General features: G+C 35.3%; 1 protein-coding gene across 3 annotated transcripts in view; it reads right to left on the bottom strand.

Moving 5' to 3' along the window:
- Positions 1-3,183: 3,183 nt before the first annotated feature.
- The window catches only part of LOC137037794 (solute carrier family 66 member 2), a 44,985-nt gene continuing 26,037 nt past the window's right edge, over positions 3,184-22,131 (bottom strand). For 2 of the 3 annotated variants that reach the window (XM_067412087.1, XM_067412088.1), the window contains 2 exons: positions 17,953-18,169; positions 3,184-4,946 (listed from right to left, as the gene is read on the bottom strand). In XM_067412087.1, the coding sequence (XP_067268188.1) occupies positions 4,739-4,946; positions 17,953-18,169 (425 nt within the window). In that variant the 3' untranslated portion in view covers positions 3,184-4,738. Of the gene's footprint in view, positions 4,947-15,389; positions 15,666-17,952; positions 18,170-22,131 lie in introns of those variants that run through there. The other variant, XM_067412090.1, reaches the window with a different exon arrangement.

Below are 22,131 nucleotides of genomic sequence, written 5' to 3'. Positions count from 1 at the left end.
CTGCTAACAAAGACACTAAAGACTGCAGCCTTTTGAGGCCAGAGGAGTGAGGTTTACTTTCCGTTCCATTCACCCACCTAAACCTCACTAATTCGGTTCAAGGCACCAATGTAATTGGTCACCACTTCAGAGCATGATTTAAACCAGCGTAAACTGACATGGGAGGTGGAGCTCCAAAAAAATTGCTAAAAGCTACTGCCCCTAGCTTGCCTCTTGAGGACAAAGGGTGAGGTAAACCTGCACAGCTATCTACTAGCTGGCTTCGGTTACATTCACCCATATAAATATCACTCCCATTTGGGTCACGGCACCAACGTAACTGTTCTTACACTGCTTCAGAGTGGGATTCGAACCAGCATCAACCGGCAAGGGAGGGGGGTGCCCAAAAAAAGGCACTAAAAACTGCTGCCCCTAGCTTGCCTCTTGAAGACAATGGAGTGAGGTAAACCTGCACAGCTATCTACCAGCTGGCATTCATTACATTCACCTGTATAAACCTCACTCTAATTTGGGTCACGGCACCAATGTAACTGGTCTTCAGAGCGGGATTCAAACCAGCATCAACTGGCATGGCAGGGGGGTGTCCTAACAAGGCGCTAATAGCTGCTGCCCCTATAGCTTGCCTCTTGAGGCCAAGGGAGTGAGGTTTACCTGCACACCAATGTAACTGGTCCTACTTGCACTCCGAGTGCGATTCAAACCAGCATTAACCGGCATGGGAGAAGGGCCCGCTAACAAGGACTCTAAAACCAGCAGCCCCTAAATGTGTCTCTTGAGGTCAGGGAAGTGAGGTTTACCTGCACAGCTCTTAATAGCTGGCCTCTTTTATATATAAAGCAGTTCTGAGATTTGAGAGCTCAACTGCGTTTGTCCCCAATCATTTTAAACATCTCCTTTTGTGTTCCACCAAAGAAACAAAATCATATGGGTTTGGAATGGCATGAGAGTGATGACTGAATTTTATTTAAGCTCGTGTACCTGGTAGATGGATGCTCCTACCTGTGAAAACTGTATGACTGTGAAGACTGACATTTTATTTTGCATCATCCTTTAAGGTAAAATGAGCTTTTCTCTGGTGAAAGAGCATATATTGTGTCACACTGTTCAAAACAGGCTATTGAACTTTAATTTATGCTCCTATATAGCTGATTTGCAATAACTATGTTTATGAAAACACAATTAAACATATTTCTGTATAATTCTGCTTTTAGATGCCATAGTCTCAGGATCTGTCAGTTGTAATAAACACAATTAAATACCCTTTAAAAGAATAAAGGTTTCTTATTTTCAAATTGTCTTGAGTGATAGCTGGTTTGTAGAATATAGGCCTATACATATTTTTAATCAGAAAGAAAAGTGGTCTCGAACTCAAAAGATGTTACTTTTTCCCTCTTTCCATATTAAGACAGATGGTATTACATAAAGTCAAGAATTTTATATATAGCACTTTGGACTGCCATGTACCATGGTATATGGTTATAGTAATCCTTCAGTAGCATGGTATTACCATCTGATACCATCAGATTATCAAAGTTGGGTGTCCTTGAATCGAAGATAAGGTGTGTTTAATATAGGAGTCCAGAATTGAGTCCTGTCAAAACTGATCAGAGAGACCAGCACATCTATTCCAATTAAATATGTGTGACAGAGGATCATATTGTTGTGAACCACTCATAACATTGATCAGTGGTAGATACATCCATATCGATTCCCCTGAGAGCCCTGTGCTCATAAAGACATTGACTGACCATATGTGCTTCCAGGACAAACATTGCTATAATGACCACAGCCATAATGAATGCACTCTCAGGTTTCCATTTTAATGAAACTGGTTCAATGCCAGTATTTTACACCATGAAAAAACAGGCTCAAATGTCCACAGCCTGTAAGACTTTAAGCTAGACTACAGAGCAATAATGCTCAAATCATTTACAACAACCACTTGTTTAGGGAAAAAAAAAGTGTTAAACTGTCGATAATGTCACAACACAAAAAAGGTAGATGCTATTTACTATTAAGTGAAAATAGCATATTTTCTTAGCGTTAGATGCTATTTACTCTAAGGCTGTGTGTCCACCAAAGCGTTTTTTTTTTCAGCGGCTTTAATTTAAATGTATATAAATGACAGCAATATCCAAACAGACTTTTTAAAAATGTTTATTAACAAAAATTGCTATAAAAAAGTTGCATTGCATTGAAAATATGTGGAGTGACCAACAGTATCCATCTTAACACTAACAGAACATTTGGCTAGACAGACACTGAACACACACACACACACACACACACACCACACCTCACCCCCCCAAAAGGCAATCAATAATTCTACCAATACTGTATAGAGTGATAGAGTAAACCTATATACCGCTGTGGGAACTGGTGTGTACATCAGTTACTTTCATTCAATGGCAAGAACCTTAAACAGAAGACAGTTTAAAATAATGGCAATATAGATAAAAACAAAATAATATAAACCAGCTATAGTATCAAAATACAGCACAAAGAGAAACAATATATATTTAAAGGGTTAGTTCACCCAAAAATGAAAATTCTGTCATTTATTACTTACCCTTATGCCGTTTCACACCCGTAAAACCTTCGTTAATCTTCGGAACACAAATTAAGATATTTTAGTTGAAATCCGATAGCTCCGTGAGGCCTCCATAGGGAGCAATGACATTTCCTCTCTCAAGATCCATAAAGGTACTAAAAACATATAAAAAAAAAACAAAAAAAAAAAAACCGACTTGTATAGTAATGGCTGATTTCAAAACACTACTTCAGGAAGATTCGGAGCACAAATTAATTAGTGTATTGAATCATGATTCAGATCGCGTGTCAAACTGCCAACGGCTGAAATCACGTGACTTTGGCGCTCAGAACAGCAGATTCAATACACTGACTCATTTGTGCTCCGAATCTTCCTGAAGCAGTGTTTTGAAATCACTAAATAAGTCATTATTTTGTTGTTTTTTTTGGCGCTCCAAAAATATTCTCGCCCCTTTATAATATTAATATTGAACCACTGTACTCACATGAACTGATTGAAATATGTTTTTAGTACCTTTATGGATCTTGAGAGAGGAAGTGTCATTGCTCCCTATGGAGGCCTCACGGAGCCATCGGATTTCAACTAAAATATCTTTATTTGTATTCCGAAAATTAACGAAGGTCTTACAGGTGTGGAACGACATGAGGGTAAGTGATAAATGACAGAATTTTCATTTTTGGGTGAACTAACTTTAAATGAAGTTGAAGTCAAATACATGATATCTTAGAATCAACAAGGTAAAAAAGACAGAATAAGATAGAAAATAGAAATAAATAGTAATAAAAGGGAGTTTTATCTAAACTGGGAGAGTTTTTAACATAGACAGTCGTTCATGGGATCGTTATGTGATCCCAGGAATCTTGATAAAAAATAATGTCATGACATTTGTACAAAGCAAGAGTGGAAATATCATGTCAAAAGGCCATCAATTGTGTTAAACTCTTCCTCATTAAACAATTCAACCCATTTACATATATAACATATTTATAAGCAGCATCTCACTCATAACACAAGAAATGTTTACTGGCATGTGACATCCCTGATCAGTACTAATCTGCAAAATAACATTTTCTTAAAAAGTATTTTTTCAAATTTTCCAGTAAGACAAAATTTAAATGAAATGTATTATTAATTCTATTCTTCTTTTTTTTTAAGCATAAAAGTATAAGCCAAAACATAATGAGTTTAAAAAAAATAAATAATAAAAATTCAAGATATATTGTCTTAAAAAAAGTATTTGTTTTAAAGATCTTTAGGTATTTTTACTGGAAAATTACAAAAATACCCCCTTTTTTGCAGTGTAATGTCATGTTCAGGGCTGAAGATTGACCAATTGTTTGAAACACTTGGCCTTGAAGACAGACCCCAAAATGCCACAAATACATTATCAAAGTTATTTTAAGGGGTCAAAAGTTAGTAAATGTATCTGGGTATTTCCTTATTTGGCATGCTAAGTACTGTAAAATGACTGCATGCAAATGATATAGGATTGCTATACATATCTCCAAAAATAATTCTTGTGGATTTGTGAATGGATTTGTATGAGGATTGTCTCCTACTACCAAAAGGAGAGAATGTATTTTTTTTTTTTGGTTCAAAACAGGGCTCTTCCTGTGATCTTCATTTGGCCTTCACTGCGTGAAACCCTACAGCAGGCTGCTGAGGTAAAAACATATCCAAATAAAACTACACTAATTGTATTAATCTCTTATAACTAAAGCTTTGTACATTCATCCATCTGATGTCAGATACATTTCTGGTTAATCAGAGTCTGTAAGGCAAAAGTTTTCATAAGCGTAAACGTGTAAATATAACTGCCTATCTTTATGATACTGCATGTAAAAGGTTGGTTCTACGTATAGTTATACAGTGGGACCAAAAATAATCTGAACACTTAAGCAACACTTACTGTATGAATGTCATGCATTTCATTGCATAAAATATAAAAAAGGGGCATTGATTTGAACAAAAAATAAATAAAGCACAAAAAGTGAAGTTAATTGTGAGAAAAGCTTTAGCATCATAGTTTAATGTTATGTATTCTAATGCAATGACATTCAAACACATTTAAGTGTGACTTAAGTATGCAAATACTTTTTGGGGAGACTGTACAAAGATCTTGTATCTATGCATACGTATATATTGTAATATAGATTTTGAGCACATTCCTTTATAAATGTGGGTGTTTCATAGGGCCTTGGCGCTGGTGGTATGTGTGGTGTGTGAGATGGGTTTTTGTGGGTAGAGGCTGTAATAGTACACTTGGAAGAGAATAGCGAAGTCCACGCACACCTGAAGGAGGCCGCAGATCCAGAACTGCATGGGAGCCTGAGTCAACAGGAAGTAGCCTGTCTTGAAAGTGTCTCCACTGGTCCACATCAACACCATCTTAATACTGGAGGGACAGGAAGTGAGAGAGAGTTAGAGTCAGAGGGTGTTATTAAAGTCTGGAGATGTGAGAAAGAGAGGCAGATTGATCAAAATCACTGAAATTGAGAGAACTGGCATGCGTTACGCTCAAATGTTAATGCTAATGGTTTGAGGTTTGTTAAGTATGAACAATAATGATAGTGAAGGTTGCCTCATCTACTAAATACATAATCTGTCCCAATAATGAGAGAACATGAGATCAACACTGGAGTGATATGGGTTTGGTCTTTATAACCACCTCTCTTAAAGCTTAAAAAGAGAATAAAGCTTTTAATAATATGTCATTTGTTGGGAAAGGCCAGCGGTAACATACAGCCTGGACAGTGTTCTCACAGACTGGCTCCATCTGCTCCACCTGTGGGTCCAATGCTTTGTTTCTCACACTTGTTTTAGAGGAAAAAAGCATAAGATCACATGTCCAGATTTAAAGGACCACCTTCCTTTCATTGAGCACAAAAGGAGAAATTTTGAAGAATGTACTGGTCGCTCTTTTCCATCGAATTACCATTAATGGAGACTGACTTGTATACTATATTCATATTCTCCTAAAGGTATGCGATTGCTTTGCGTGAAGAACAGACAGAAATTTTGGTCATTATTAATTCATAACACTTGTGAAAAAGAAGTGCACTTAGTTGTAAAGTATATTTTAATTGTAAAAGTATACATTTAGGAAATTGTACTTGAAGATAATATTAATGAAATAGAAGGCCACTTAAGTGTGCTAAAAAGTCATAAAAGTGCATCCATATTAAATACTGTAAAAAACATTTTTAAAAAAGCGCACTTTGTAAAATACTTGATTGTAATTTTAACTGCAGTGTGTTATTCAATATTACATTTAAATAAATTGCAACTACATCATTACAAATGTGTAATTGCAAATATATTTAAATACATGACTATACAAGTTTCTAAAGAAATGGCATTAAAGTATATTTTAGTTTACCATAGATGCTTGTCAGTACATTCGGCAGTTCATGTTAACCATATTTCAATGGTTAAAAAACACTAAGTTCAACTTATTGCATTTAATATAAAGTTAAACTTTTATACACTTTTAATTTAATTGTAATTAATTGTCAGAAAACACTACATTCAGTTCACACTTAAATATATTATTTTAAAGTATATTATTTCCGTAATGAGATCTTTTAGTGAACTAGTGCGTTTTCGCTTTAAAACGCAAAAGTTGCGCTACGGTTACGTCTATTGTTTACACTACGCTGGTGTTTTCGAACCTCGAAAACTGAGACTTTAGAAAACGCTGCAGACCCCATTTTAGTTTGAAAACGCCGGGGTTGCGTTTCAATAGAAACGGACCAAAACGGAGACTTTTAAAAAATGATGGCATGGCTACCCACGTTCGCTCTGCATATCCTTGACGACCATGTAAACAATAACATGGAAATTGAACTGCAATCTTTGCGGCTTTGTTTTCATTTTTAGCAGCCATTGTGCAGTTAAACTCAGCATTTTTATAATACTGCAGCTGCCCACATGCGCCAGAGGCAACAGTTTACACTTGTACACGCATGCCCAGTGTGCATGAACAGTCATGTGCCATGCGTTTTCAGCCATGTAGTGTAGACGGAGATCGTTTCTGAAACGCTGTGGAAACGCCAGTGTAGACAAAGTTCGTTTTCATTTTAAAACACCATTTTAAAACAAAAAGTACTAGCACTAGTGTAAACGGGACCTTAAACTATACTTCTTTTTCACAAGGGAATCTTCCCTGAAATTTGATCACTGAGTTTGTGGGTTGAGATTCAGATCAGTCTGATTTGGTTTTGGGAAAAGAATCATTAAGGAGTGAATCATTGGAAAAACTCCAACCAAATTTGGACATTGCTACTTCTCACATGATTGTACCAAAGAAAAACTAAATCACTGTAAATATTGTAAATCAATGCTATCATATGGCATCAGAAGACTTGGTACTGTATATAGCAGATTAGTTATGCGGTTTACTTTTATGGTGATTTGTCATTTTGGAGCTTGACACCCCCAGTCCTCCTCACAAACTTTAATTAAAGCAAAAAGAGTGAGTAGGATATTCTTCAAAACGTCATCTTCTGCGTTTCACTGAAGAAAAAAGTCATATGGAATTCATGAGGGAGAGTAAATAATTTTCAGTGTTGGGTGAACGATTTTTACGATGTCTCAAGTGTAGAAAGCCTTGTATTAGCACAAAGAATGCTCACATTTTAGGCAGGAGAATAAACAAACTTCCTTTGTGCAGCCGTATTTGGTGCATTACAGAGCTGTAATTCCACCTGCATAAAGCTGTTCCACCATCGCTGTTTCATAATAAACAAATAAATTATTCAAGACGTGCATTTTTCTTTAGACTTCCCAAAATACAGCATTCCACACTACACCAATTATTTATTGTAGATTTGGCTTGTTTGATGTACTAAAAGAACTTTTGCTGTGAATCATCAGTTTTGGGGGTAACACATTACAAGTAATCCGAGTTATGTAATCAGATTACTTTTTTCAAGTAACTAGTAAAGTAACATTACTTTTAAATTTACAGCAAAATATCTGAGTTACTTTTTCAAATAAGTAATACAAGATACTTTGTTTTCCCATGTATTGCCTGACAGCTCTTTTGTTCCCATGCTGCGAGAAATCGAGAGAAAATGCAGAGGCACAGTGTGTAATCATGACGGTTTTTGTATATACTTTATGTATTTAATCTCACTTTATTAACCAATGTCTTTGCTGCTGACCTTCAATGATCTAATTCAACCATACTAAGCAGAAATGACTTTAGAAAAACATCACATTTGTGGAAAGCCGGAAGATTATTCATTTCACTTTTAGTGTGAAAGGGCCTGTACATTTGCCAAACATAGAACTTTTTTGCTGTTATTAAAAACAAACAAGCCCAGGTGAGAAAAAGTAACGCAATATTGTAATGCATTACTTTTAAAAGTAACTTTCCCTAACATTGTGAATCATAAATAGACGTAAACAAATGATCAGGTTATGCTGCAGTAAAACAGATTTAAAGGAATTAAAGTAACATAACAGCATCAGTATAATAGTGTGTGTTGACTTTAACACGAGTGACTGATTTGGCCAAGTTGGATGTGTTACTGAAAAAATATTCCTATTAAATAATAAGATTTTTTTCAGGTACAGGGTCAAAGTATGCAGGTCAAGATTAGATGCAAGCTTAGGGATGGTGTTGAGTTTAGAGACAGAGGTTTTTAATATTTTTAATATTAAATCTTAATATTTAATTGCAATGCAATTATTGATTTCTGAAGGATCATGTGACACTGAAGAATAATGAGTAAAGTCTGCTGAAAAGTCCACGTTGCCATCACAGGAATAAAAAATTACATTTTAAAATACATTCAAATAGAAAATTATTTTAAATTGGAATTATATTTCACAATATTACTTTGTGAGCATAAGAGGCTTCTTTCAAAAACATTTTAAAACTTCACCTTTCACCTAAACTCACTGAAACCTAGTGGATTTTAACATTGAAATCGAATCGAATGCAAACACTCAGTGAGAATTGATTGTGGAAAGTGAGTTGTAGACATTGGACATGTTGTTATGGGAACACATTGATATAGATTATTCTGGTGCATCTTTCGAGTGACCGTCTCAAAAGCATGAGTAGACTAAACAACTGGGTGTAAAGAACAAAACAAAGCTAGAGAAAAGAAAACATAGAATACGAAGACAGACAAATCTTTTCTTGCCCATAAGAAACGGAGTCAGGTGGGGGTGCGGGAAGAAAGCTGAGGTAAACACTGTTTTCTGTTCTTTGTTTTGCTCAGTGTTACACTGAAAGCAAAGCTGAGAGGCGGCCTGATCCATGGCATCTGATAAAAGGGCCACTCTGAAAGCTTATTAGAGCAGCACGTCCTAAAGAGATGAAAGAGCGCTCTCAGTGCCGCAGGGCCACACCGATCAGCCCCTGTGACAGAGCAATAAACCACTCCACACTCCACATAACGGCAGAGTTTAATGAGTGTGAGCTATGATGAGGACAGGGTCATGATCGGATACATTAAAGCTGAAAGGTAAAATATAGAAGTTTCCCCACTAGCGAGAACAAACCACTGGCATAAAATAAAGATTGTTTCCCAACATGTTTCCCAAACAAGCCTACTGCCTGTGAGCTGCTTATTCAGACCGCTTTTGCTGCACCATAGTCGCAGGCCTCAAAGTCTAGACAACTGTAAACAATCCCATAATGCACTGCAATAAGCTTTTCCACTTCCATTAACTCTTTCCTCACAATTGACTCTTCGCAAAGACCCGCCCCTCCTTAGTTACTGTTGCTTTGTCCGACAAGCCACGGCGCTTTTATTAGTTAATTTATTAACTCTCCTGTCTGGTTCATTTGTCAGACAAAATGGCAGATTCAGCGCCATGATTGGTCAGATCGCCTGTCAATCAAACTCGGGGCAAAGGGTGAACTGACAGAATTTTCAGGCTTTCCATGTTTTTACTGTTACACGGTAGAGGGCGCTATTAATCTCCAGTTCAAAACAAAGACAAAAAAGGAGCAGAAACAACTGATAAACGCATTGCTTATGCACATTGTAGACTTTGGGAAAAAAAAAAAAAAAAACTTTCAGCTTTTTGCTCAAAATGTTGCTTTTTTAATGAAACTTAACCGCATTCGATTTTTTTGTTTAAAAGCAGAAGTTCTGTTCTTTCTTTTGATATATTGCATGTTCAGATATTCATATTTTGGGGGCCAGGATTTTTTTTGTGAAAATTAGCAAAAACTCTGGCATGGAAAGAGCTAAAGTCTCTATCAAGATGGAAATACTAAAAGAAAATTGCTTTATGCAATAAAAACTTAATATTTAATTGCAATGCAATTACAAATAATAGCAATTTCATGCACTGTATATGTATTAATTAATTTAGGAAGGAAGTGTAATAAATGTACAATCAGCTGGTCATTATCATAATGAAAACAACTTAAAGGGGCTCTATGTAATAATGACACCCAGTGTTCAAAATAGGTACTGCAGTCTAAATTCAAAATATTGTTTGGCCCGCCCCCTCGTTCAAAGACGCGGGTTGCCAGCTTTTACAGCATATGGTTGCCAGCAACAATAGGGAGCACAATTCACAATGAAAGCTGAGGAGACTTAAACACTGTAAGCTGATGAGTTGATTTATCTGTTTTGATATGCTGTTGTTCATAGAGATATTTAGATGGATTCAGAGGCTTTTTTCTAGAGATGCAACGATTGCAATTTTCTTGGCCGATTCCGATTTCAGATTCTTTGTTAGTGATCGGCCGATACCTATTTTTTGCCAATTCCGATTTTCTTTCTAAGAACTATAAATGACAACATATACAAACAAAAATCTACTTTTCTTCAATGCAGTTTTATTTTCATAAAAAACAACAACAACAACAACAAAACAAGTAAAAGTCAGTAATTAAATATAAACAGCTCAAATAAATGCAATAGAATAAAGAGAGCTATGAAACTAAGTTTTTCGAGTTAACTGGGTTTTTATTCAGGTAAGAAATACTACAGAAATTAAAGTAATCAAATGTAAAATAACACATTGTGTTATTTTGCATTGGTTACCTTAATTTCTGTAGTCTTTATTGTAAATAATTCTTACCATTAAAGTTATAAAATGTATTCAGTCAAGAGCAGAAAGTGATTTTCTTTGTCTTTTGTTCTTTGATTAACATGACAGACAGCAGCAGGAATATTGGACTGCTGTCCCTTTAAGAGTCTATGAACGGTGTTCAACGGACCCAATACTGCTACACACAACATGAGTTCACTTTCTTTAGCTATTTAACGATTCAAAACTGACTGTGTTTATCTGAATACTCGCCAAGATTGCCTGTGCCGCTGGTTTTCGACCTATTTTTTTATGTATTTGACAGTTTAAGCGCAGGAAGGCGCTTATTTTGGTACTTGTTGTGACTCTGTTTGACTTCTGTCTCTGAGACTGAGCATGGCTTGTTCGCTTCACTAAATATAGATCAGTAGTGCGCGCGCTTTTGGTGTACCGCAAAACCTGCGGACTAAAGTAATGCGCAATACAAGCACTACTTAACCGGAGCGAATGAGACGAGTGAGAGAGAGGAGGCGCCCGCGCGGGTGTGTGTCACTTCACCGTGACAGAGAATAGAGCATGAACGCGCAGCTGACATTATTGCCTGATTCTCTGACCCAGTTTGTTTGCTGGTTTCCATGGTTGCAATACGCGGTGTTTTCCGCCAACTGGCAACCTGTGATGTTGATATACTATTGGATAAACTGCAGCACGAGGTTTCGCACAGACCAAAACAAAACAGACATTCCGACACGGAACGCACATTTTCAAAATAGAATATCTGGCTGTAACATTGTTTTTTCTGAGAAACAAGTAGGTGAACTTAGCATGTTTCTTAAATATCTGCAAACATATTGGGGTATTTTTATGCTTTATTAAAGTAAAAATCTTACCTTTAAAGGGTTAGTTCACTCAGAAATTAAATTTATGTAATTAATTACTCACCCTCAAGTTGCTCCAAACCCGTAAGACCTTCATTCATCTTTGGAACACAAATCGTTAAAATAGTCCATATGACAACAGTTGTTAAACTTTAATGTTATGAAGGGACGAGAATACATTTTTTGTGCAAAAAACCCAAACAAAAAACTGTATTCAACAATTTCTTCTTTCTATGTGAACAGCGTAAGGAGACTGACGTGGAAGAGAAGAAATTGTTGAATAAAGTTATTTTTGTTTGTTTTTGGCACACAATAAGTTTTTTCATCGCTTCATAACATTAAGGTTGAACAACTGTAGTCACATGGACTATTTTAATGATGTCTTTACCACCTTTCTGGGCCTTGAAAGTAGTATTAACATTGCAGTCTATCAGAGGTTAGAAAGCTCACAGATTTTATCAAAAATATCTTAATTTGTGTTCCGAAGATAAAAAAAGGTCTTACGGAACGTCATGAGGGTGAGCTAACCCTCATGCTAACCCCCATAAATGTGGTAAAATAAAAAAAGGGACCAGTGATCAATCTTAACAGCTGCCATGGAAACCATTAGGACTCAACAAGGCTGACGGTTGCCATGGGTTCCATGATGGACTATAAACAAATTCCTCTTTTCATCTTCACTTTGAGCCACAAAGCCAGTCTCCAGCAACAGTTAGCAGAGAGCAAGAACTAACACAAAATCAAAAACAAATAAGTAAATCAGCACTGCAACATTATGTTGGTTGCCACTACAAACAACGATTGGTAGCTTATTTTCACAGACCGACTCTAGAGAAACATGAGGCCGGTAATGCCACACTAACACCCACACATTAACATCCAAGAGACAGCTGAGATGAGGACATGAAAGATAAATATTAATATTCTGTAAACTGAATAGGATGGTTTTTGTTACTTATTTCTGTTAACCATTTTGAGAAACTAAGATTTTGTGGATATTAAAATATATTTAAATTGTAATTTTGATTAGATCTTTTTTATTCAGTTCCTGTGTAATTATTGAGCTTAGCAATTTATGTGGATGACACTCATAGCAGAATGTGTGTGCATGTCTATATAAAGGCACTGGACAGAGGTGGATTTCTGCAGTGCTCTTTACTCATCACACACTCACTCACACACACACACACACACACACACACACACCACACACACACACACACACACACAAGCAAATCAAATTCTATATTTCTCAAACTGCATCAAAACTGAAGAAATGTAACTGAATTCTAAAATAATTCTGCGATAAAACAAATATCCCCATATTTTATGAATGTAATCACATGTTTCTGATGTTTTGACTGCTAGCCTTCCATCTTCTGCTAATGTTTTACTCATGGGCAATATTTCAACAAAAAGTTTGCAAACAAAGTTGTTTCCTCTTCACAGTTTTCACAGTCTAAAAAAATTATTAAAACGTTGAATAAATATATAAAGTGAAGTTATGTAAAATAAGAACGGTAAAAACAATACATTTTTTAATATACTTTGTGTTATGTGTATACACAACAGAAGGTGATCAAAAGTCCTGCCTGAGCGTCTCTAGCTGAGAGGATGACTTAGATGTCGGAATGAACAAGCCACCAGCAGCCTGAAAAACAGGGTGTTCGGCATAAAGCAGTCAACACAAACACACCGCTGTGAAATACTGCTGCCCTGCACAGCTTCTCCTGACAGAAGCACAGAGGGCAACTTCCTTTTGTGGGAGTGTTCAATTCACCCAGCACCTGACTAAAGGCTCAAATCTATAGGAACGCGCAAATTAATGAATGGTTTGTTTGCAGCCCGTGGATACGAACCAGCTTGCTGCTCAGTAAACACATTTATAAAATAAGAGTTGGGTACAATTGCAGGGCAGCCGCGAGATAGTTCAGATGACTAAATAAGGCACTGAGGGTTCTCAAACTCCAACTAACAGGACTTTGGCAATGAACTTGGCTGTGGGGGTCACCAATTTCCCTCCCATTGAGATTCATTAACATTCGCCTGATGGACAGCAAAACAGAGTCACATGAGGCCAGAAGTTCATTCACAGCAACAGTTACCAGTCAAACAACTCACTATGAAGCGAGCAAAAGTGGCTGAACAGCTAAACAGAAACAAACACTAACAATGGCAGATAAACAAAACAAAAAACAAAACAAAAAACAGCCAAACAAAACAAAAAAAACACCAAAACACAAAACAAAAAACAAAAAACAATGGTGGAATAGCTAAAAACAAACAAATAAATAAAACTTTTTAAATTCCTAAAACAATTGTTTTCCTCCACAGTCTTTCAAACAAAACAATACAAAACTGAACAAAAGCAAAGCAAAGCAAAACAAAACAAAACCAAAATAAATAAATAAATAAATAAATAAAAGAATGAATAAATGGCTGAACAATTAGTGAATAGCAAAAAAGGAAAAAACAAGACTGGGAATAAGATGGAAAGTTATACCATTTGTTTTGTTCAGTGCAGCAAAAAAAAAAAAAAAAAAAAAAAAAAACTAATTAAATTTTTAGTCTTGTAATACAGGGCTGTCTTCAGGAGATGAATCGTCTGTGATTGTGGTGGGCCTGCACAGAACGCTGCACAGATCTGAATCTGATATAACCGTTTCCCATACAGTGCAAGTAACATAAATTACTCTAGTTTCAATCAATGTGACATTCAGGGAACGTAAACAAGATAAAGCAGCACAAGAGTGCAATAAAAGTTGTCCTTAAGTCAGATGGAAGTTTCTGAAGGTCTCAACGATGCAAAGGCAAATCTGTAAAACTGTTCATTGCAGTAACTCATTACCACATATTACTGTGCATACATGCTTCATTCTAAAATGTACTGCCATATATGTACATCTCTCAATATATGTTTTTACTCTTTAGATAAATCTAATATGTATATTTAAATATAATTTTCAGACTAATCCTTACACAAAGTGGATAGGATATGAGTTTTCTTTCTGTATCCTAACCAGCCGCAGTGGCGATATGTGATGAGCGACTGAGAGAGTGGATTCTATTTTTGCAATGGTTTCTGGGACGTTGTGGCTGACAGCTCAATGATTATCTCAGGTACTACTTATTTTTATACAATATTAAAATTGTTTCATTTGAGTTTAAATCTCATTTTTGTGAGACTAATATAATGACAGCGACAATGAATATCTTGAAAATAACTTGAAGGTAAACATGAACGTTCTAACTGTACTACATGTACAGCTCTATATGAAAAATAGCCTATTCCATGACATCAGTCACTGAGTATGCGTTTTGAATAATATTAAAATTGCTTCATTTTTATTCATTTGATTGTGCGCATTTTGTTGCGTCTGTGAGACATTTATTTGGTTAGTAGTCCCATAATAAGCAAAAAAAAAAAAAAAACACTGACAAGACAATACAACAAGTAGATCCTAATAAATCCTAACAGGATTTAAAAAAGTGACAGTAAGTGTCAAAACAGTAAGTGTCAAAAGTAAAGACATTTATAAATGTTATAAAGATTTTTATTTTTTAAAAATGCTGTTCTTTTGAACTTTCTATTTATCAAAGAATCCTGGAAAAATGTATCATGTTTCCATGAATTTTTTGTGTATTTTTTCCCCACAACATTTTCAACTTTTATAATAATAAAAAATGTTTATTGAGCAGCAATTTAGCAGATTTAGAATGATTTCTAAAGGATCATGTGACACTAAAGACTGGAGTAATGTTGATAATTCAGCTTTGCCATCAAAGGAATAAATTGCATTTTAAATATATATTCAAATACAAAACTTATTTTAAATTGGAATAATATTTCACAATATTACTGTATTTTTGACTTCTTTCAAAGACTTTTCCAAACTTTTGAACAATTGTGTATTTATATACAGTTTTCTTTTCCTTTCTATGTTTTTATTCCTCTTTCTAAAACACCCCACAGCCAAACCTACATACACACTCACGCACAAAGCAGCAAACTTCAATTTAAAAATACATAAACATAAGCATATACAAATAACTGTTTGCATACACACAGATACATACATAGACAGCAATACAGGCTCTATCGGCAGGTTTGCAGATGTTTAAATAGACACACACACACACATATATACAGCAACACAGAAGGCAGCAACCCTTATCTTGTCAGGCTGGCATGATGCCAGCGGCAGCTCCCCGCCTGTGCCATCAAATCAGTGCTGGTGAATGGACACACACACACACACACACACACACACACTGAAAAACAGAGCACAGGATGGCATCTCACAGTGTGAGACGCTACCAAACACACTAAGTCACACTGACAGGACGTGTCTTTACAGCACACACACTGAATCTCGCAAAAGGTTATGCAAGATAATACGCCTCTCAAGCACATACAATGCATCTTATACAATCTAACAGTCACAATGAAAAATTACCTGATTACTATTTTTGTCTGATTCATTTATTTTGAGTACACTTTCTGTCACTGTGACTTGTTTTATTACTTAATTTGCTTGGTTTAATTTGTGGTCATACAATTTAAACGGCAAAATAAAACATAAAAAATAAAATAAAAAATCCACTAATCCAGTTAATGTATGAGGTATCTACTGTATATCGGATTCCCGTAGCTTAGCAACAGTGTTTCATAAACCAGTTGAGCAGGAAGTCTGACTAGCAGACATCAAGGAGTGACTGTGCGCCACATATCACTTCCCATGTTTCTCTGTTCAAGCACTAGAGCAGTGGAGGCTTTTGTACTCAATCACTGGAGAAAGATGGAGTGAAAGTTAAAATGTTAAAGTGGTCATATCATAATTTTTTTTAACTGACTTATTTCTTTCCTTCTGAGGTCCACTAATAGTGTTAGTCAAGGTTGTCACTATTTTTTAAATTATTTGTTTCATTTCCACCCTCTTTGAGCCTTAGATTTAAAAATCACAATAAAATGGAAGTAGCGACAGATATTTTATTTTGTATTGTGACATACATCTAAGTGTGAAGTATTATCCAAAAAAACTTAAAAAAAAAAAATCTGAGCATGTAAAAATTCGATTTGTATATGAAACGAGTAACGATGCTTTGCTGTATATACACTGGTTTGTACCAATAGCCACTATAATTAAGCCATTACAGGGTTAGTTCACCCAAAAAGGAAAATTCTGTCAATTTACTCACCCTCATGTCATTCCAAACCCATAAAACATTTGTTCATCTTCGGAAAACAAAGATTTCTGTCCCTCTATTGAGAGCCTACGCAACTACCACTTTCAAGCCCCAGAAAGGCATCATTAAAAGTAAACCATGTAACTCCACTGGTTTAACCACAATTTTATGAAGCGACACGAGTGCTTTGTTTGTGTAAAAAAAACAAAAAAAACAAACAGAATTTACCACTTTATTTACAAAATATTAATCCCCAATTTTGTGCGCATGTGTCGTGGTGCTCGTGAACGCAAGTCTTACAGTTTTGGAACAACAAAAGGGTTAGTAATTAATGACAGAATTTTTATGTTTTTGGGAGAACTAACCCTTTGACTCTTTACCTGCCACTGACGAGATTTTCATGTCATTTTTGACAAAACGCTATTGACAAGTTATTCCAGCTATCCATGTTTTCACTGTAATATGGTAGGGGGCGCTGTTACGGATCTTCTGAAATAATCTCCGGATCCAAAAACAAGTGAAGAAAAAGATCTGCATAAACCAAAAGGTGCAATACTGCTTTTGCACATGTAAGCTAACATGATCATATAAATCAAAACTGCCTAATGTTATAGTAGAGATAAAAAATGTTGAAACCCACAAATGAGTATGCGACTCTTTTGATCATTTGCTCTGGACGAGGTCTTTGACAACTTTTGGCAACTTAAAAAATAAAATGCCTAATATATGTGAGTGTACTGTGTGTAATTATTATGTATATATAAATACAAACACATTCATGTATATATTTGAGAAATATTTACAAATATATGTATTTATTTATATTTTTATATAATATATTTTATATATAAATAAAAATATTTTGTTCATAACATTTTTCTTAAATATATACATTAATTTGTGTTTATTTATATATACATAATAATTATACACAGTACACCCACATATATTATGCAAACCCAAACTTTTATTTTGTATACGATTAATCGCGATTAATCGTTTGACAGCCCTAGTTCATTTCCATCTCAAAGTTTAAAAAAACTGTTGCACAATATTGCTCTGTTGTAGCATCCCAACTTGCCCAACACAGGAAAATTGACTAAACCAATGGCATGAGTTTGGGGCATAACGTTCAGAAAACCATTTTATTTGTTTCTTTAATTCAGTTCTTTATTAGTTTCTATAAATAAAAGGTGTAAAGAATGTTAAACCCTGACACCAATTCATAAATGTGATCTCCAGGAAGATAAACTTCTAGGTTAAACTATTAATATCACTGAAAAACTTCTCATGAACCCTTCTTTTTAGACCAAAAACATTAGCAGTACAAACCTCATTCCTTCAGTAGATTTGTTCTGGTAGTTGCAATAAAGTTGTGGTGTTCCCAGCATGGCCTCCGTGAATACAGCAAGGAAACCCAGGCTCTCTACAAACAGAACAGAGTCCAGTAGCAGGTACGTCACGTAGGCAGCCAACACTGTGAAAGCCAGCACACACTGCAGGTAATCCACAAAACGACTCCAAAACCAGAAGTAATTCCAGTCAAAGTCTAGAATTCAGAAAGAAAGAGAGCAAGTATTAAAAGTAATATGTGCATGAAATACTTCAATTCCTTTTGGTTGAAAGGAGTCAGCTTGACAACGATAGTAGAGGTTAAGTGGAAATTTCTGGAAAATCATTTTGAGTTCTGAAAGTTAGCATTTTCAAAATGCTCTAAACTTCTATTTCAAAAGTTAATGAAAAATTGAATTCGTTCAAATTTTACCAATGAACAAAATCATTCTAATGGTAAATTTATCAAGTTTCTCCTTTCAGCAATATGTTTTATACAACATTGAAAACACTGGACACATATACAGTATGCATTATTATATTAGTGTGGATGGAGGGTTAAATCAATGTCAGATCATCAAGTTCAGACCATACTGTGGTCTAAAGTTGTGTTCTGACCGGATCATGGTTAGCAGGAAAAAAACAATTCAAATAAATAAATAAACACACAAATACATACATATACAAATACACTTCCCCTCAAAAGTTTGGGGTCAGTAAATTTTAATGTTTTTGAAAAAAAGTCTCTTATGCTCACCAAGGATGCATTTATTTGATCAAAAAACAGTAAAAACATTAATATTGTGAAATAATATTACAATTTGAAATCTTTTATAATTGAATATATTTTAAAATGTAATTTATTCCTGTAATGGCAAAGCTGAAGTCAGTCTTCAGTCTCACATGATCCTTCAGAAATCATCCTGAGATATATATATTAGTCAAACCAAAAATTATTCAAATGTTTTTGATATTTTTGATATATTTTTACTAGTGGGTGCAGGACACTATAGTTCATTTATGTAAGTGAGGATAGCAAAATAAAGCAAACTGTGACATATTATACCCAAAAATTCTTCATACAGTGGACTACCAGTAAAACTGATAAAAATCTGGAACCAAAAATTATTCAGACACTTTGACCTGACCATGTTTTGCTTAAGTGTTATCTGACATAATTAAGATTATTTTTTTCTGACACAGTTTAACTCTGAGATCTTGTCATATTTTATTACCATTTTTTAAACTATAGTGAATAAACTGTAATAATGAATGAAAAATAAATTTTGGATTGACACATATATATATATATATATATATATATATATATATATATATATATATATATATATATATATATATATATATATATATATATATATATATATATATATATATATAATTTATTTATTAGTAAATCTTACTGACCTTAAACTTTTTAATGGAATTGTAGGTAGATGCCAACATAAACAGCTTGAGCAACATCTACTCATCCTCAAAAACCATTAACAAAACTACACAAGCTAAGAGACATAGGGCACATATGGTTTTTCCTGCCCACAATGGGTTTTGTGCAGTGAATTAACCCGAGAGCATGAAACCTTAAGAATTCAATTTTGGCACTGTGTTGGGTGACCTTGTAATATCCAGAGTAAAATCTGGGTCCTGAAGTAAAACCAGTTCTAAGACTCTAAGACCCCCTCAGAAAAGTAATGGAAGAGTTTTTTCATGATGATCCAGTTCCCAGCACACAGGGAACTCAGCAGGGATGAGTCGGACTGGATTCTGAACCAAAATAATCCACTTTCTGCAATTATTTTGGCCTCTTGTCGATGGAGGTTGAACTTGAACTCATAAGCCTGTAAGTCATCCCTCCGCCCATCCACTGGTGGACGAGAAGAGCATATCTAATCAAAGCACACTGGGAGCTCCAACAACAGTTACTTTCATAAAGCGGCAATGGAAATGTCGAAGCAACAAAGTGCAAGCGGAGGCCAAAACTGAAGCATGAGGACCACAGTGACATCAAGGGTGTCATGAAAATGTCAGGGCATGTGGGACAAAGCTAGAAGAGAAGAGATTGACAAAAGAAAAGCACTGCTGGGTTTAGACTGGACTGATACAGGGGGGAAAAAGCACATTCAGGGAATAACTGTAGGGCTGGATTAGCAAATCATGATTCCAGCAATTCATTGCTTGGTGCAAATCTCTTCTGATGCCAGCTGTGTTCACAAAACACGATGAAGAGGGGGCGGCACGGCTTAGATAGAAGTGTGTTTGGGAAAACTGTTTGTTTTGGTAAAGCATTTTACATCCAAAACTCTGCCTCAGTATCTGCGGTCTTTGTTTTCTCCATTACTTAGTGGTGTTTGCTAAAGACTTTTTTGATTAAAGTTTGAACTAACCACTAACCACCTAAAAACGCAAGCACACAGCATAGCGATGTACGAAGCACCGCCCACACAGAGGAACACAGCCAAACCAAGCTGCTTTCTGTATTGATCAACATGGCGAATTCATGTGCCAAAGATCAATAAACTAGGATGAATGGAAAATCCACATAGGGAGAAATTCTCCAGCAAGAGAATACTATCGAGATGACTTCTGCCCCGCAGAATTTCATCATGCAAAGTACACTCACCTAAAGGATTATGATTAGTAATCTTATGGCAACATTACATTGACCATATGAGCAAGGACTGCGTTAATGCCAGTGACAAGCACAAATCTAACTTGTTCATTGAATCTATATTATAATTAAGTTACATATAACATCTGTTAATTTAAAGGGGCCCTAGAACTTTTTTTAAAAGATGTACTATAAGTCTAAGGTGTCCCCTGAATGTGTCTGTGAAGTTTCAGCTCAAAATACACCATAGACTTTTTTTTTAATTCATTTTTTTAACTGCCTATTTTGGGGCATAATTAGAAATGAGCCGATTCAGGGTGTGTGGCCCTTTAAATCTCGTGCTCCACGCCCCAAGAGCTCACGCTTGCCTTAAACAACATAAAAAAAAAAGTTCAAACAGCTAATATGACCCTCAAAATGGATCTTTACAAAGTGTTCGTCATGCAACATGTCTAATCGCGTAAGTACAGTGTTTATTTTGATGTTTACATTGATTCTGAATGAGTTTGAGGCTATGCTCCGTGGCTAACGGCTAATGCTACACTGTTGGAGAGATTTATAAAGAATGAAGCTGTGTTTATGAATTATACAGACTGCAAGTGTTTAAAAATGAAAATAGCGACGACTCTTGTCTCCGTGAATAGAGTAAGACACAATGGTAACTTTAACCACATTTAACACTAGAACTACCAAGGCAGTCATTTTGACCGTTTTAAAGATTTGCAATGTAATAACTTTGTTGAAATAAAACCCATATAACTACAGTTCCATGACTTTTCTTAAATTAATGTAAATTTTATTTTAACATTGTTATTTTATTAAAATTACAAAACACAAAAGAGTTCTGAGTATTTCTACCTTGAATGGCCATAGCGGTCAATTTGACCGCACATATTACAGGCGTTGTATCTCCTCAGCGCTTTTTCCCGCCGTTAAAGATGTGCGTAGCTGTTGCCTAGCAACCTTTCTCTGGCAGTTTTGTATGCTTTTGCTAAGCTAAAACTTAGCTTTACCGTCAAAATGGCAACAATAAAGAAAATGACTGTCACTGAGGTTTTATCCTTGCTTGAGAACATTGATGATGCAGAGTCTGATGGAGGAGCAGAGAGCGATGTCTCTTGGTCTCTTGTTCGTCTGACACTTATTTAAATTTCAATTTTGTGTTATGATGTTTATTATCTGTCCTAATATAACAGAACTATTTATTCATTCTAGATTTCATTAGAGGCTGCATAAAATTGTTTCCGATTCGTGTGGTCCAAACATTTCCGATAATGCTAAAGCATTGTAAACTCCAAAAGTCAAAATGTATTGAATAAAGACAGATGTAATCATTTCCAAAATTCACAATATGTTTTTTATCTAACGAAATATTCTGCTTCATTTTATATTTGTTGACATTTTGACTTTCAAAAACAACATTTTAACTGCGGTGAAAAACTTTGATCTCCAGCTTGCCCAATGCAAATTGCGGAAAGCAAATTGCGGTATGCACTTTTGTGGGAGGTCTAGTAGCTCTTACACAATAATATCACGAACATATTATATTA

This window comes from Chanodichthys erythropterus, chromosome 15 (assembly GCF_024489055.1).
Source record: "Chanodichthys erythropterus isolate Z2021 chromosome 15, ASM2448905v1, whole genome shotgun sequence".
NCBI classification, from domain to species: domain Eukaryota; kingdom Metazoa; phylum Chordata; class Actinopteri; order Cypriniformes; family Xenocyprididae; genus Chanodichthys; species Chanodichthys erythropterus.
This window is presented reverse-complemented; position numbering and strand designations above follow the sequence as displayed.